General features: G+C 45.5%; 2 protein-coding genes across 2 annotated transcripts; one reads left to right on the forward strand and one right to left on the reverse strand.

Annotated features, from left to right (window-relative positions):
* Positions 1-38: 38 nt before the first annotated feature.
* On the forward strand, positions 39-6,885 carry LOC108616669 (uncharacterized). Its single transcript, XM_018012051.2, has 4 exons — positions 39-444; positions 507-1,259; positions 1,324-1,808; positions 1,885-6,885. Exons 1-4 carry the CDS (start codon positions 244-246, stop codon positions 2,321-2,323), a joined length of 1,878 nt encoding a protein of 625 aa, XP_017867540.1. The 5' UTR covers positions 39-243; the 3' UTR covers positions 2,324-6,885.
* rib (BTB/POZ domain-containing protein ribbon) lies at positions 4,072-6,597 on the reverse strand. The gene has a single exon (XM_018012050.2). The coding sequence runs from the start codon at positions 6,595-6,597 to the stop codon at positions 4,354-4,356; it is 2,244 nt and encodes a 747-aa protein (XP_017867539.2). The 3' UTR covers positions 4,072-4,353.
* Positions 6,886-12,915: the final 6,030 nt, after the last annotated feature.

A 12,915-nucleotide genomic window follows, 5' to 3' on the forward strand; every position in this document is an offset into this window, starting at 1 on the left:
TGCAGTGTTGGGAAATTTGAAAAGTCAACGCCGATAAGACAATTGAGTAAGAAATAAAAAATAAAATATGGTTGCAGCTCTGGCTGAAATTACAAAATATTTTTAAAGCCAAAAAAAGAAACATTTGAGTGTAAAATAAATCAAAGTGCCTGGCAAAACATGTGTGGACTAGTCGACAATTCCACTTGCCCCGCGTAGCTGTAAAACTCTCTAAATTTTGAACTGCAAAGTGCCAACTGCAACATGCAGGATGCTCCGGAGCCCGAGTCGAGCAGCAGCAACATTATCAATAAGCTGAAAAATGCTAAGCAAGTGGATAGCTCGGACGGAGAGATCGACGCGTGCACCATTTGCGGCAGCAGCAAATCGTCGTCCTCCGCTCTGCTCGATCTGCGGGATAACGGTGTAATGCGGCGGCGTCTCAGCCGCGACTGGAAGCTGTCGGTAAGTGGGCCCAGTTAACAGCTGAAGTAAATGACAAATTCAATAATTTTGCAATATTCCAGGCGGATATAATCAAGACTACACTGCGCGCTATATGCGTGGAGTGCGTCTGCAAGCTGAACATGCACTCGGAGGTAACGCGGACGTTGATGCAGCGCCTGCAGCGCATAGCGGGCTCAAGCATGCAGGCGGAGCGGCGGGAGTGCAGCCTACCGATAGCGGATGCCGAGGTGTCCACAACTGGAGTGCCACTGCCACAGGAGGAGGATATTGGCACAGTGAGAACGGCTTCGTCTACATCCACCTCCAGCTCGTCCTGTTTGGTGCTGCAGGCCTACTCGGCCCAGCCACCCGAATCGCCCACGGCCACCGAATCGGGTGGTCTGCGCAACAACAACAGCGGCAACGCCCTGGACGGCTGGAAGTGGCGCACTCGACTGGTTTGCCAGCACTGTGAGCGCGCCTACTTTCGCAAGGATCACTACACGGTGCACGTGCGTCGCTGTTGGCGTCAGCAGACACAGCGTCGACCCAAGTGCAGAGTGCTCAACGAGGCGGGCAAGGATGATGACGCTGAGGACGATGTGGACGTGGCAGATGCTGACAATGGGGAACAATTGCGACAGCAGACGCCCCGCCATTCGCGCACCTTTCAATGCAAGAACTGCGACAAGGAATTTGCCGGCATCGTGGCACTGCGGCAGCACCAGCGCCTCACGCATCAGTGCAGGCACCGCTGCAGCCTGTGCGAGGCGGAGTTTGGCACAAAATACGAATGGGAGCTGCATCATACGATATGCAGTGCAAAGCAGGAGGCAAGTAGTAGTCATCGCCATGGACTTTGCATAGAGATTCATAATACTTCCCTTACCCCCACAGGCTTTGCTCATGCAAGAATCTGCTACCAAAGCGCGCTCGACCCGTTCACGCTCGCGTGCCTGCTCCGTAGCCTGGTATGACGACTATGATGACGATGAGGATGAAGAGGAGGCTGAGGAGGATCAGCAGGAGAATGACGATGATGCCACCTCGGTGGCGGACACGATGTACACAAGGCGCATGAATTTCACTGGCGATTGGATAGTCAATCACAGTCGCAGCAATAGCAATAGCGCTTTAAATCTCTCCATGCTCTATGATGACTATGTGCTGGAGGAGTCTCAGATAACCACGGATAAGGAGTATGATCTCTATTTGCTGGATCTGCTCAAGACCCAGGTGCAGCTGAAGGCGTTCTCGTGCTTTGTGCCCAACTGTTGCTATCAAACGGATACGCTGGTGGATCTCATGAAGCACGACTACATGCAACACTGGAAGATGAGCTGGTTCTATTGCCACAAATGTGGTGACGTCTTTACCAGCAAGTGAGCGAAAGCATATACATACATATATACTCCATATATATGATATTGATTATATTCATTATTTGTTATCTTTTAGGGTCTTCCTTGACTACCATTTGCATCGCCAGAATCGTGGCGTCTACATCTGCCACAAGTGTCACGATGAGTTCGAGTTTCAGCATCAATTGGATCGCCATCAGGTGCTGCACAGCAAGGGCATCAATTACTATTGCAACTACTGCCGCCTGGAGTTTTTGAGCGAGGCCAAGCTGTTGGCCCACTGCGAGCATGAACGTCATAGTCCCAACGATGAGCCACCTCTCATACATATCGAGCACGAGCTGTCCATCAATAATCCGGTGGCCAAGGAGCCTGTCCAGCTGCCGCGCTATACGGTGCGTGTGCTGAACATACCGCACATGCCTTGGATATCCAACCGGCCCATGCATTTGCCGCATCACAAACCCTTCCGCTTCGCCATCGGCATCTGCGAGTTCGATAATCGCAATCCACCCAACTGCGTGGGCTGTCTGTAGACCATGTCTATATGGCTTTGATTGAGCCTAAATCTTTGTATATATGTGTGGAGCAGCTTCGCCTGGTTGTCGAACTGGTTTACAGTTTCCTTCATGTGCATTAGTTCTCATTTGATTTGTATACCCTGTATCTATGTATATGTGGTCGACCATGCTCGACTCAGTCTATGTCAAATGTACAGCTCTTAGCTCTTTCACTAGTTTCATTTGAATGGCTGCAATGGCACAAGTCTGATCGTGTCTCCTCAATAGATTTAGTACACAATTACACCTATATAAATAAATATATATACATATATATAGTTCAATAGATATTTCTATTTTTATATGCCAATTGTAAATGTTGTAATAAATATACGAGTTGACCATTGTTAAAAACGATCTCATATGAATTATATATGTATGTATAAAAGAAAACGCAATAATTATTTATTTATCATTTATGTATATATATATATTTGTTTATATATATTTTCAGTCATTTTTATTTTGTTTGCTCTTTATATGCCGAAAATGTGTTTTTTGTTTTTACAATTTAGATTTGATTTTTTGTTGTTTTGTTTTTTATTACAATTATTTAAGAACTTTTATTCATAATTAACACTAAATTTTTTAATAACGTCAAAATACTTTGAAAATGTTTCTTTAATTATTTTTTTATGTACACAGGGATTGTTGTTATTGTTGTGGTTGTTGTTGTTAAACTTAAGAGTCGCTCGCTTAGCCTAGGAATTGTATAACAAATGAATTAACACTAAATAGAACTATATGCATATACGGGTATACGTCTACGGTATTCCCCCACTTACATGCATATTTATTTATGTTTATACTTACATAGAGCCTATTGCATTGCCCCCAGCGCATGTTTGTTTGATTTTTGCATCATTTTGTTTTTGTTTTTCATTTTTTTCATTAACAACTAAAAATTATTATGAATTACAATTGAATTAGGGTTAATTAATTTAAATTTTTGTACGTTTTTAATTTGTATAAACGGTTGTATGTTCGTATGTATGCATGTATGTGTGTGTGTGTGTGGGTGTGAGTCGGTGTCAGTCTTATAAAATTCAACCCAGGAAACTTCTTTTGGAACTCAAATAAAAAAAAAAAAATCTAAACAAAATCTAAAAAATTATTAGACTAATTTTTTACGTTGTTGTTGAGCTATTTTCGAGGTAGTTCGGTTATAAGTTTCAAAATCTATCCATTTTTAGCATACATAACTATATATATATATAATATATAAGCTAAATAATTTTTAAAACAAATCACTGGCATTTTAAGATAGTTGTACAAAGTATTGCTAACTCGTTTCTTGTTTTTTGTTTTTTGTTTTAATTTATGTTTTTGTTAAAACTCATCTGGATTCATTCTCAAATGCGTTCGTTTCGTTTCTTTTTTCCCTATTTATATATACTTTGAGCCTCTTCTGCTCTGCCACGCCCACTAACTTTCAGTCTTATGCAAGTGTACAGTTTCTTTTTGTTGACATAAGCAATGTGTGTGTGTGTGTGTCTGTGTGGGTGCTTCCTAAGTCTAGCCTAAGCCTAATCTATATCTCTATATCTCCCTATAGGTATGCTATATATTTATTTGCATAATTCTATTTCTTTTAGGCACAAAGTGATGCAGACAACAATTTAATATTTTTTTTTTTTCTAATTCGTGTTTTTCATTTTCCCATTTTTTTGTTCCTTTTCTTTTGCTCTCATTCTAAAGGTGCAATAATTGGGTGGGTGGGTGAATTCTTTTTTTTTTTTTTGCTGGGAAATGTTTTCTTTTTTTTTTAATGATGTTTAAAGCTTCACTACCGCTAGATCGACGCCGAGGCGGCGAGTCGATGAAGATTGAGAACACAACAAAAATAAGTTTGAAGTTTAGCACGTTGAACGTCGAAACCCGAAAGAAGAAGAGTCTAAGTGTGCGTGTGTGTGTGTGTGTGTGTGTGTGTGTGTGTGTAGGTGTGTGGCCTAGTATATGGAATCGTGGCTATCGGCTGCATACTGCCAGGCCATCGTTAGCATCAATCAGTCGGTGCGCGCCTGCGCCTCGTCGCTGCCCAGCAGCTCACGCTTGAGGCCCAGGCCCAGGCCCAGGGGCAGGTTGCTCATCGATGGGGATGTTGGTGAGGCTGCTTCTCTGGACTCCTCCAGGTGCTGCTCACGCTCACGCTCGCGCTCCTCCTCCATCTCTGCCGCCTCCTTGCCGTTTGTCGAGAGCGACGCCGAATTGGAGTGCATGATGACGCTGGCGCCCTCCATGGGCGAGGCGGCGCGCGCCTGTCCCGGGGAGTAGGGCGATTCGGGTCGCTCTTTGCGTGCCAGCGAGAGATCCTCCACCTGGTCGTGATCGTCCTCGTCGTCAGCGTCGCGCTCCTCCTCAATGGCCTCGCGCTTGATCAGGCGCTGCTCCTCGTGCTTCTCCTCCTCGGCGTAGTGGCTGGGCGAGCGCGCCGCATGCCCGTTGGAGCCGGGCGGACTGCTGGACATGCGATTGGCGGCCGCATGGGCGGCGGCGGCCAGTGCCATGGCGTGCAGTGCCTCTCGGCCGGCTATGTCGCCGCCACGGTTCTCCAGCGCCTGCTGCAGGAAGGCGTGGTCGAGCAGCGCAGCCGCCGAGTGGGGAATTGTGGGCGGCATGCCGTGATGCGAGTGCCCGCCGGACTGGCCATGCCCGTGGCCATGGCCGTGACCATGTGGTAGCTCCTTCGGCTCGCGCTCCAGCTCCGTCTGGCCATAGTTGTGGGCGGCGGCGGCCGCCGCAGCTGCCGCCGAGTAGGGAAAGGCGGCCGAGGACTCGACGCCGGGCGGACTGCGCTTGGGCGTGCGATGGGTGCCACGGCCCGTGGTGATGTTCAGCTTGCGCACCTTGTCGTAGAGCGTGCGGCTGGGCAGGCCGAACTTGCGGCTCGCCTGGAGGGCGCTCATGCCCTCGCGCACGCACTGGATGGCGCACATCATGTCCGCCCGGGTGTACTGCTTGTAGCGCTTCCATTCGGGCTTCTTGCCCGTCTGGCCGCTGCCGGACTCCTCGTCGAAGCTGCGGTCCGTGTGCGGGGACAGCGGCTCCTTGTCGCCTCCATAGTCGGAGCCATTGAAGCTGTGGCTGCCACCACCGCCGCCCGAGGCGCTCGAGCCGTGGTGATGCGTGGGCGTGGTCTTCTCGGCGGACTGCTTGACGCCGGGCAGCAGCAGCGGGTTCGGCTGGGAGGAGTCGGCCGGATTGGCCTGGGCCAGCACATTGCGCAATATGGGCGTGTCCCGTGTCGTATTGAGCAGCATGCTCGAGATGGCCGACAGCTTCTTGCGCTTGAGAGGATTCATGTCGGCAGCGGACTCGTACACCGAATTCAGCATCGCCGCTGCAGCGGCCGAGGGCGAGAGGGGCCATTGGCCAGCCTCGCCGGCAGCAGGATGCGGGGTGGTGTGCGTGGGCGTCAGCGGTGCCTCGCCAGCGGCAATGATGGGATTGATGGCACCGCCGGAGGCCGAGTAGCTCGTGTAGGGCGCCTGATAGCCGCCAAAGGGCGGCGGCGGCGGCGAGCAGCTGCTCGAGATGGCGCCACTGGGCGATATGTGTGTGGACGTTGAGATCACGGAGGAGGAGTTCAGCTGGCTGTGGTGCGCCTGGTGCTGGCCATAGTTGCTATCGGCGCCACCGGCTGCAGAGCCCGAGCCATTGAGGGGCTTACCCGATGCGCCGGAGGAGCTGGAGGTGGGCGCCGAGTGCTGCGGCTGCTGGATGTGGTGGTGGTGGTGCTGGTGCTGTGGCTGCTGCTGCTGGTGTGGGAGCTGGTGGTGGTGGTGCGACTGGCCAAGTGGTGCGCCTGTGCCGCTCTGGAACTGTGCGCGCTCATCGGAGACACTCGTCGCCTTGTGATTGAACTTCATCAGGTTGTCGTAGAGGCCCTTCACCTGCAGCTCCTTGGCGGTGCGCAGAATCTCTGGCTCCTGGCTCTTGGTCACCGTCGTCTCGCCAGTGTACATGTACTGCAGCAGGGCGGCGATCTCGAAGCCCTTGACGCCGGGCAATATGATGCTGCACTGATCCTGCGGCACATCCTGCAGTATGGCCTGAAAGTAGGGCGAATTGGCGGCAAGGACAACGCGATGCGCCTTGAATTGTTCATCGTCCACGACCAGGGTGCAGTCCACATAGCTGCCCACCTCGTGCAGGGCGTGCAGGATCTGGACCAGATTCGTCTGATGATTGTTCCAGCGCAAACAGTACGTTTGACCCTCGCTGCTGGCCACGGGCGTCGGCCCACCCATCTCGCTCTGGCTGTGGTTCTCCCTGTGACTGTGACTGTGACTGTGACCGTGGCTGTGACTGTGATTGTGACCGTGACCGTGACTGTGACCGTGACTGTGTCGGCGATGCCGTTGATGACGATGCGCTGGGCTTAGCGGTTCCGGCTCCTCGTCCGGAGCGGTGTCACTGCTGCTGTGGTAGGCGCTGTTCAGGCTGGTGAACGCGGCGCTCAGCAGTGTGGGGGAGTACGAGGCAAGATGCTTCCTCACCTTGAGCGCCAGCTTAAGGCTTACGAGTCACCAGTGGTCTGTTGGCATCGGATCAAATGCCAAACAGAAATCGAGTAAGCGAGTGATAGATAGAGAGAGAGAGAGGGAGAAAGAGAGAAAGAGAAAGCAATTAGTTGAATGCTAACGTATCGGGTCTAAAGTCAAGAACTTCCCAATAATAATTTGCAATGATTTTTGGAAATGCCAAAAACCTGAAGTGAATTTCGCATGGGTTACTATAATCTAAATATGAACAAAAATACAAAATTGGCAATAGAAATGGAATTGGGAATGTGGGAAGCATTGGACAGGAGCCGTACATGGGAGTGGGAGTACAGAGCAGTCAGAATCTAAGGAGCTAACTGAATGTTGCTCCAAATTGCGAATAGAATTGAGATTGGTATGGCTATGATATGGATATGCTATCATTCATAAAGAGGAAATATGAAAATATATGAAAATATGCATATAGATAGCAGAATATATATAGAATGTAGTTATATTCATTTGCGGATAGAGATATGAATGCGGTAGGGAATGCGGATGCGGATGTCAATGCGGATGAGGATGCGGATGTCAATGCGGATGCGGATGTCAATGCGGATGCGGATGTCAATGCGGATGTCAATGCGGATGTCAATGAGTAGCGCTAAGGATACATATACATATATATAGGGATATTAATGTGAATCAGAATGCAGATATTTGGATATGTCAATGGAATATGGGAGTCCTTTAAACTAGGATATGCATAGACTACTATGATAATGAATGATTTCATATTCCTTCATATGGTCAATGCAGAGGGAGTAACATACAAATATGCATATATAAATATTCCCATAGGGATATAGAATACCTCTAATTCACCACAAAACAATCCAATTGACAAATTGCCACTGGAAATGGCAATGGCAATGGCAATAGCAATGGATATGGCATACATGTTGGAACTCATGGTGCCGCTAGCTGATCTACCTGGCAGCCTCGGCAGCCTCTACCGCTGCCTCGCAGGCAGGTGTGCAAAAATATGTGTATTTGGGGCTGATTACGCCCACCTGCCAACGTTCGCGCTCCACCTTACGAATTTCCTCAGCCATTTCATTGCAAAAGTTGGGCTTTTTTTGGCGGAAAATCTTCGCTTTTTTTATATATATATAAATTTTTTGTTCTTTTTTTTTTAAATTTATGCCCAAACGCCACCCTGCCAAGTTTTATGCGCCATAAAAAAGTGAAAGCGCCTTTGCCAATGGAAACGATGGGAAGAGAATATTAAGAAGGATGGCCAGGGGTGGGCGGAGGAAGCCGGGTGGCCGGAGTGGGAGGGTGACAAAAAATACGCGGATAACAGCGAAAAAAAAAATAAAAATGGGGGAAAAATATGCAAACATCCCTCGGAAAAAACGAAAAACGTGTGCGCGTATTTTTCCGGCTGCTTTTCGCGCGTTTTACTTTACATATTTTTTGTTTTTGACTGGAAAGTGGAAAGCGTCACACACACGCGCACACACACACGCATATGAAAACAAAAAACGTAAATGAAAAAAAACTTGCAATAATTTGCTTTACGGAGTTTTCATTCATTTCAGTTTTGTATTCCGTTTATATGTATATGAATATTCTTTTCCTGTTTTACTTAGAGCAAAGTAGCGAGGGTGTGCGTTAGTGAGTGTGAGTGTGTGTGTGTGTGCGTGCGTGTGTGTTTGGCTGTTCTTCTAGGGGCACTGCAGCCGCGAAGTGGTTGCTCGTATTTCAATTTGAAACTCGTTAAAATTTGGGTTTTGCTTCTTTGGTTTTTTGGCATGGGCCAAGGCTCTCAAGTGTTTGCCATATGTTGGACGCTCGAGGATGACCAGTGTGTGCGTGTGTGTGTGTGTGTGTGCGGCATATGTTGGACATGCGTGCGTATTGGCCATGTGTTGCCAATAGGCGAAACGAACCGTTGGAGGAGTTTCGTGGAACAACAGGTAAGCGGAAAAGAAAAACTCAACTCAAACTCGACTGCCTTGGCTCCACTTGCAGGCGATCGCAAATGTGACGCAGTTTGATATGTATAAAAAATTGGCCAGGATAATGCCAAAAAGAAAATAGATGGAACAAAACATTAAAATGTCGACAGCCAGACAATGGGAAAACAATCAACCGGCATTGTCTGTGCGGAAAATGCGCAAGACGTTGCCTTTTGTCTGAGATCCCATTGTGCCATCGAGCCAAAGCGGATAATGCGGTAAGAATCGAGCAACCTGCCAAGTGATCCCTAACCATTGCCATGAGAGTGTGTGAGAGAGAGAGAGAGGTAGACAGAGATGAATGCTATGCAGGTAGCAGAGTTGGGCAGAAATATGTTCGTTAATGCTCAACGCATTAACGCCTCGCTGTCTTATACGGCAAAAGTCTTATACGACGCTGCCGATCGGCGCAGCTTTTTGGCGAGCTTTCAACAACAGCGCTTTAACAGCGGGCGCCATTTTGTTTGAAATTTTGATAAGCAAACGTCATTGAAACGAAATGCACTTGGAAACCGGTTTTCGGATTTTCCAGTTTATTTTTGTTGCTTTATTTTTAATTTGACGGCCCTTTGGTATTTTTGTATTTTTTACACGTACCCAAAATAAAAAACTTTTAATTGCGAAATTATGCGTAAAGTCAAGATGTTTACGTTAAAAACAAAAAAGGAAGCAAACATATTTAAAGAAAAACTAATCTATTATTTGTTTATATACTAAAATCTTACCACAAAAATGGTTGCAATTGGCAATTGAAGCGAGGTTCAATTGCAAAATGTCACTTTTTAATGAATTATTGAACAAGTTTTTGTTTTTGCCTTTCCATGCAATTTGAGTTCCTTTTGCCTTGTTTTATTATTCGTCACATTCAATAAGAAAATTTTGTGAATTTTTGCCAGATTTTCGTTTGAAGTTCGTTAATTAATAATTGCAATAAATTGTGTATATTTATTTATTTATTTTTTTTTTTTTTTTTTTTTTAGCGAGTCACACACGCACACAGAGCCACTGAATAACAAATCCCAAAAATGCTGTTTGCAGTTTATCCAATTTTTGCTATTTTTAAATTTTAATTTAAAAATATTTTGTTGATTTTTTTAGATTTTGTTTGGAGTGCCCAAAGAACTGCGACACGTACGAATTTTGCGTTTTTGTTGTTGTTTTTTTTTTTTAATTTTGTTGAATTTTGCGTGGCACGTTGTTGCAGATTCGAGCGCTCAAACTTGAATAAAACTGCCACGGCGCTCGTATGCAGCAAGTCATTGAAAACAAAATTTCCCGAGCGAGACAGCGCGCACATTTTCAAACACACACACATAGAGAGACACACACATAGAGCACAGCAGAAATATGCCTCTCACACACGCACGCACTTCCCCTGCACACATATAACACTCGCCAAGGAAAAGCCACAAAACTGTGCTACGGCTCGTCACAACCCTCTTGCTGTCTCGCTCACTTGTATGACAGCGCAGTCGACGCAGCGACGCGTCGCTGTCGACGTTGCAGTCTGCAGCCGTTGTGTGCGTTTTTGCGCTGCGCTCGCCGCGTGGCTGGCTGGCTATGTGTGTGCATGTGTGCGTGTGTGTGTATGTGTGGGTGAGGCTTGCATATGGCGGCTGCTTCTGCTGCTGCTGCTGCTGCTATTGGCACCCAAGAGAGTAACCTGTCCCTGTGCATGTGTGTGTGTGTGTGTGCTGAGGCTTCAATGCGTATGCGTGTGTTTGTGTTTGTGCTCTTTTTGGCGTATGTGTAAAAATAAAAAGTGTGGCGGCTGCATTTTTTTCGTTATTTTTTTTTTTCGTTTTTTGTTAAACTGGCCAAAGTTGTCCAACTGGCTGCAGGTTGTACGCATGTGTGTGTGCCTGTGTGTGTGTGTGTGTGTGTTTGTGCGCTGGCAGCATAAACTGGTTAGCCTTACTGCTCAACGAATGAGAAACCCTTTTTTATTATATTTCTTGTCTTTTGCCTTAGCTTCAGTTAATTTTTTGAATTTCGACTAATTATGCAAGCCATAAAATGCCAATCTGCTAAGCGCATAAAACGTTTAGTAGGTAGAGGAAGAAAATCAAGAACAAGGAGAAGAAGCAGAGGAATCAGCAACGGACATTTCAAAATTGAAATAGGACAATTTATTTGGCATTTCGCTCAAGTTATGCAAATTGAGTTTAGAAACCTTAAGACCTGGCAGCCGACCTTCAGCAATCAATAGCCCTTTGAATGCGATGCAATTGATGCACTTTTTGTTGTTGTTGTTGTTGCTGTTGCATAGCAAGGGTAGCTGGAAATTTGCATATGATTTGGTTGATTCTTTAATATTCTTTTATTTTTTACATTCACATGCAAATTAGTTGGCCTTGTAACGGTTAACAGTACATGTGACGTCACAATTGTCAGCTGTAACTAGACTAAAGAGAAGCTGCTGCTGAATTTAATTAAAAAAGTGCACATATGCATGTATGTGTGCGTGTGTGTGTGCAATGGAATTGCAGCAGCTATAGCGCGCTGCGATTCGCTGATACGCTCACACACACACACATGCACATTGCATACGCACACACAAACACACACACATTTATTCAGCATCCGCAACAGTCGCGCATGTGCAACTGTTGTGCTCTCGCTCGCACACACGTGGCTGGCATATGGCAACAGTAGTTGGAGTCTTTTTGCGGCATTTCTTGCACTCGGCTCGGTTTAATTACATAATTATGCTCATTATTGGAGCTGCCTTTTGTTGTTAATGCTAGAATGCTGTACCTGCCGCTAGTTGGCAATTGGCTCGTTGCACATTGTGCATCATTAATTTCTCCAACTGCTCATCCTCCTGCTACTCCTCCTCCTGGCGCTGTTTTTGTGGTCGCTGCTTTTTGTTGTTTGTTTTGCTTTATTTTTTTTTTATACTCGGCTGATTCATTAATCATGGCCGGGAAATTAAGGTCAACCGCATTCACTACACGATTTCGACTGACGTTTTTGGCAGACCCTTTGCTTGTTAAATACAGATTTCTATATGCTATAGACTATATACATACATACACGTATGCACATACATACATGTATATTTTTCTATTTTTTATGTAGCCAAATCTGAATCCAAACTAAACTAGTTCGCAAGTGCATTCAACTCGACGAACTGCTGATAAAAAAAACCAAATAAATATGAAAAGCTGAAGTGAATAAAAAAACTATAAGGCGAATATGAAATACTCTACTCTAAAATTAATTTCAGACTATATAAATGATGCGAATATTTGTAGCTTTTTTATATCATATTTAATTGATATAAAATTAAATATATAATATTTAATTTAATATTAAAATATATAATAATATGTTATAAATTATTTATAGTGAATTTTAAGCATTTATGCTTTTTTAGGAAAAAAAAAATGAATTTTTAATACAAATGTTTTTGAATATTTCAATTTTTAAAATTTATTTTTATTTTTTTAATATAATAAATAAATGATAACATTTTCCTAAATTATACATAAGCTTCTAAATACTCTTCAGTCAGCGTATCAACTAAGTAATTGTAAAAGCTGCAGCGAACTGAACTGTGCCGACTTGCAACACACTTAATCTATGGCATAATGTCTCCGGGCTCGTTCGTCCGTCTGTCCGTCCGTCTGTCTGCGTGTGTGTGCCCGTTGGGCTCTCTCTAATCTTATCAGCAGTATTTTTCCTCAATTTCGGCGCAGTTGCAGAGAAAGTTTTTCGTTGCAGTTGCAGTTGCAGTTGTTGCAGTTGCATTTTCGTTACTAACATAAAGATAAGAGTTGGCGATTCAGAGAGTCCGGAAACTGTCGAAAGAGATTTGCAGACAGCCACATGGAGTGGGAGAAACCCGTAAGGCGGATTATCCTCTATTGACTCTGCTGACTTCTTGACTCTATTTTCGCTTGCTGTGTGCTAATCGCTCGGACTGACTATGCACAGATATAGTCATTATATTCATTATGTGGGATTAGCTCTATGGTGATCCGCACATAATCCAACCGCAGACCCCGAGTCAATGGGCAGGTAGCCCACACCGATTGCAATTCAATTCAATTGACCT

The sequence above is a fragment of the Drosophila arizonae genome, chromosome 5, assembly GCF_054131065.1.
Source record: "Drosophila arizonae isolate 15081-1271.41 chromosome 5, UAZ_ARI_1.0, whole genome shotgun sequence".
NCBI classification, from domain to species: domain Eukaryota; kingdom Metazoa; phylum Arthropoda; class Insecta; order Diptera; family Drosophilidae; genus Drosophila; species Drosophila arizonae.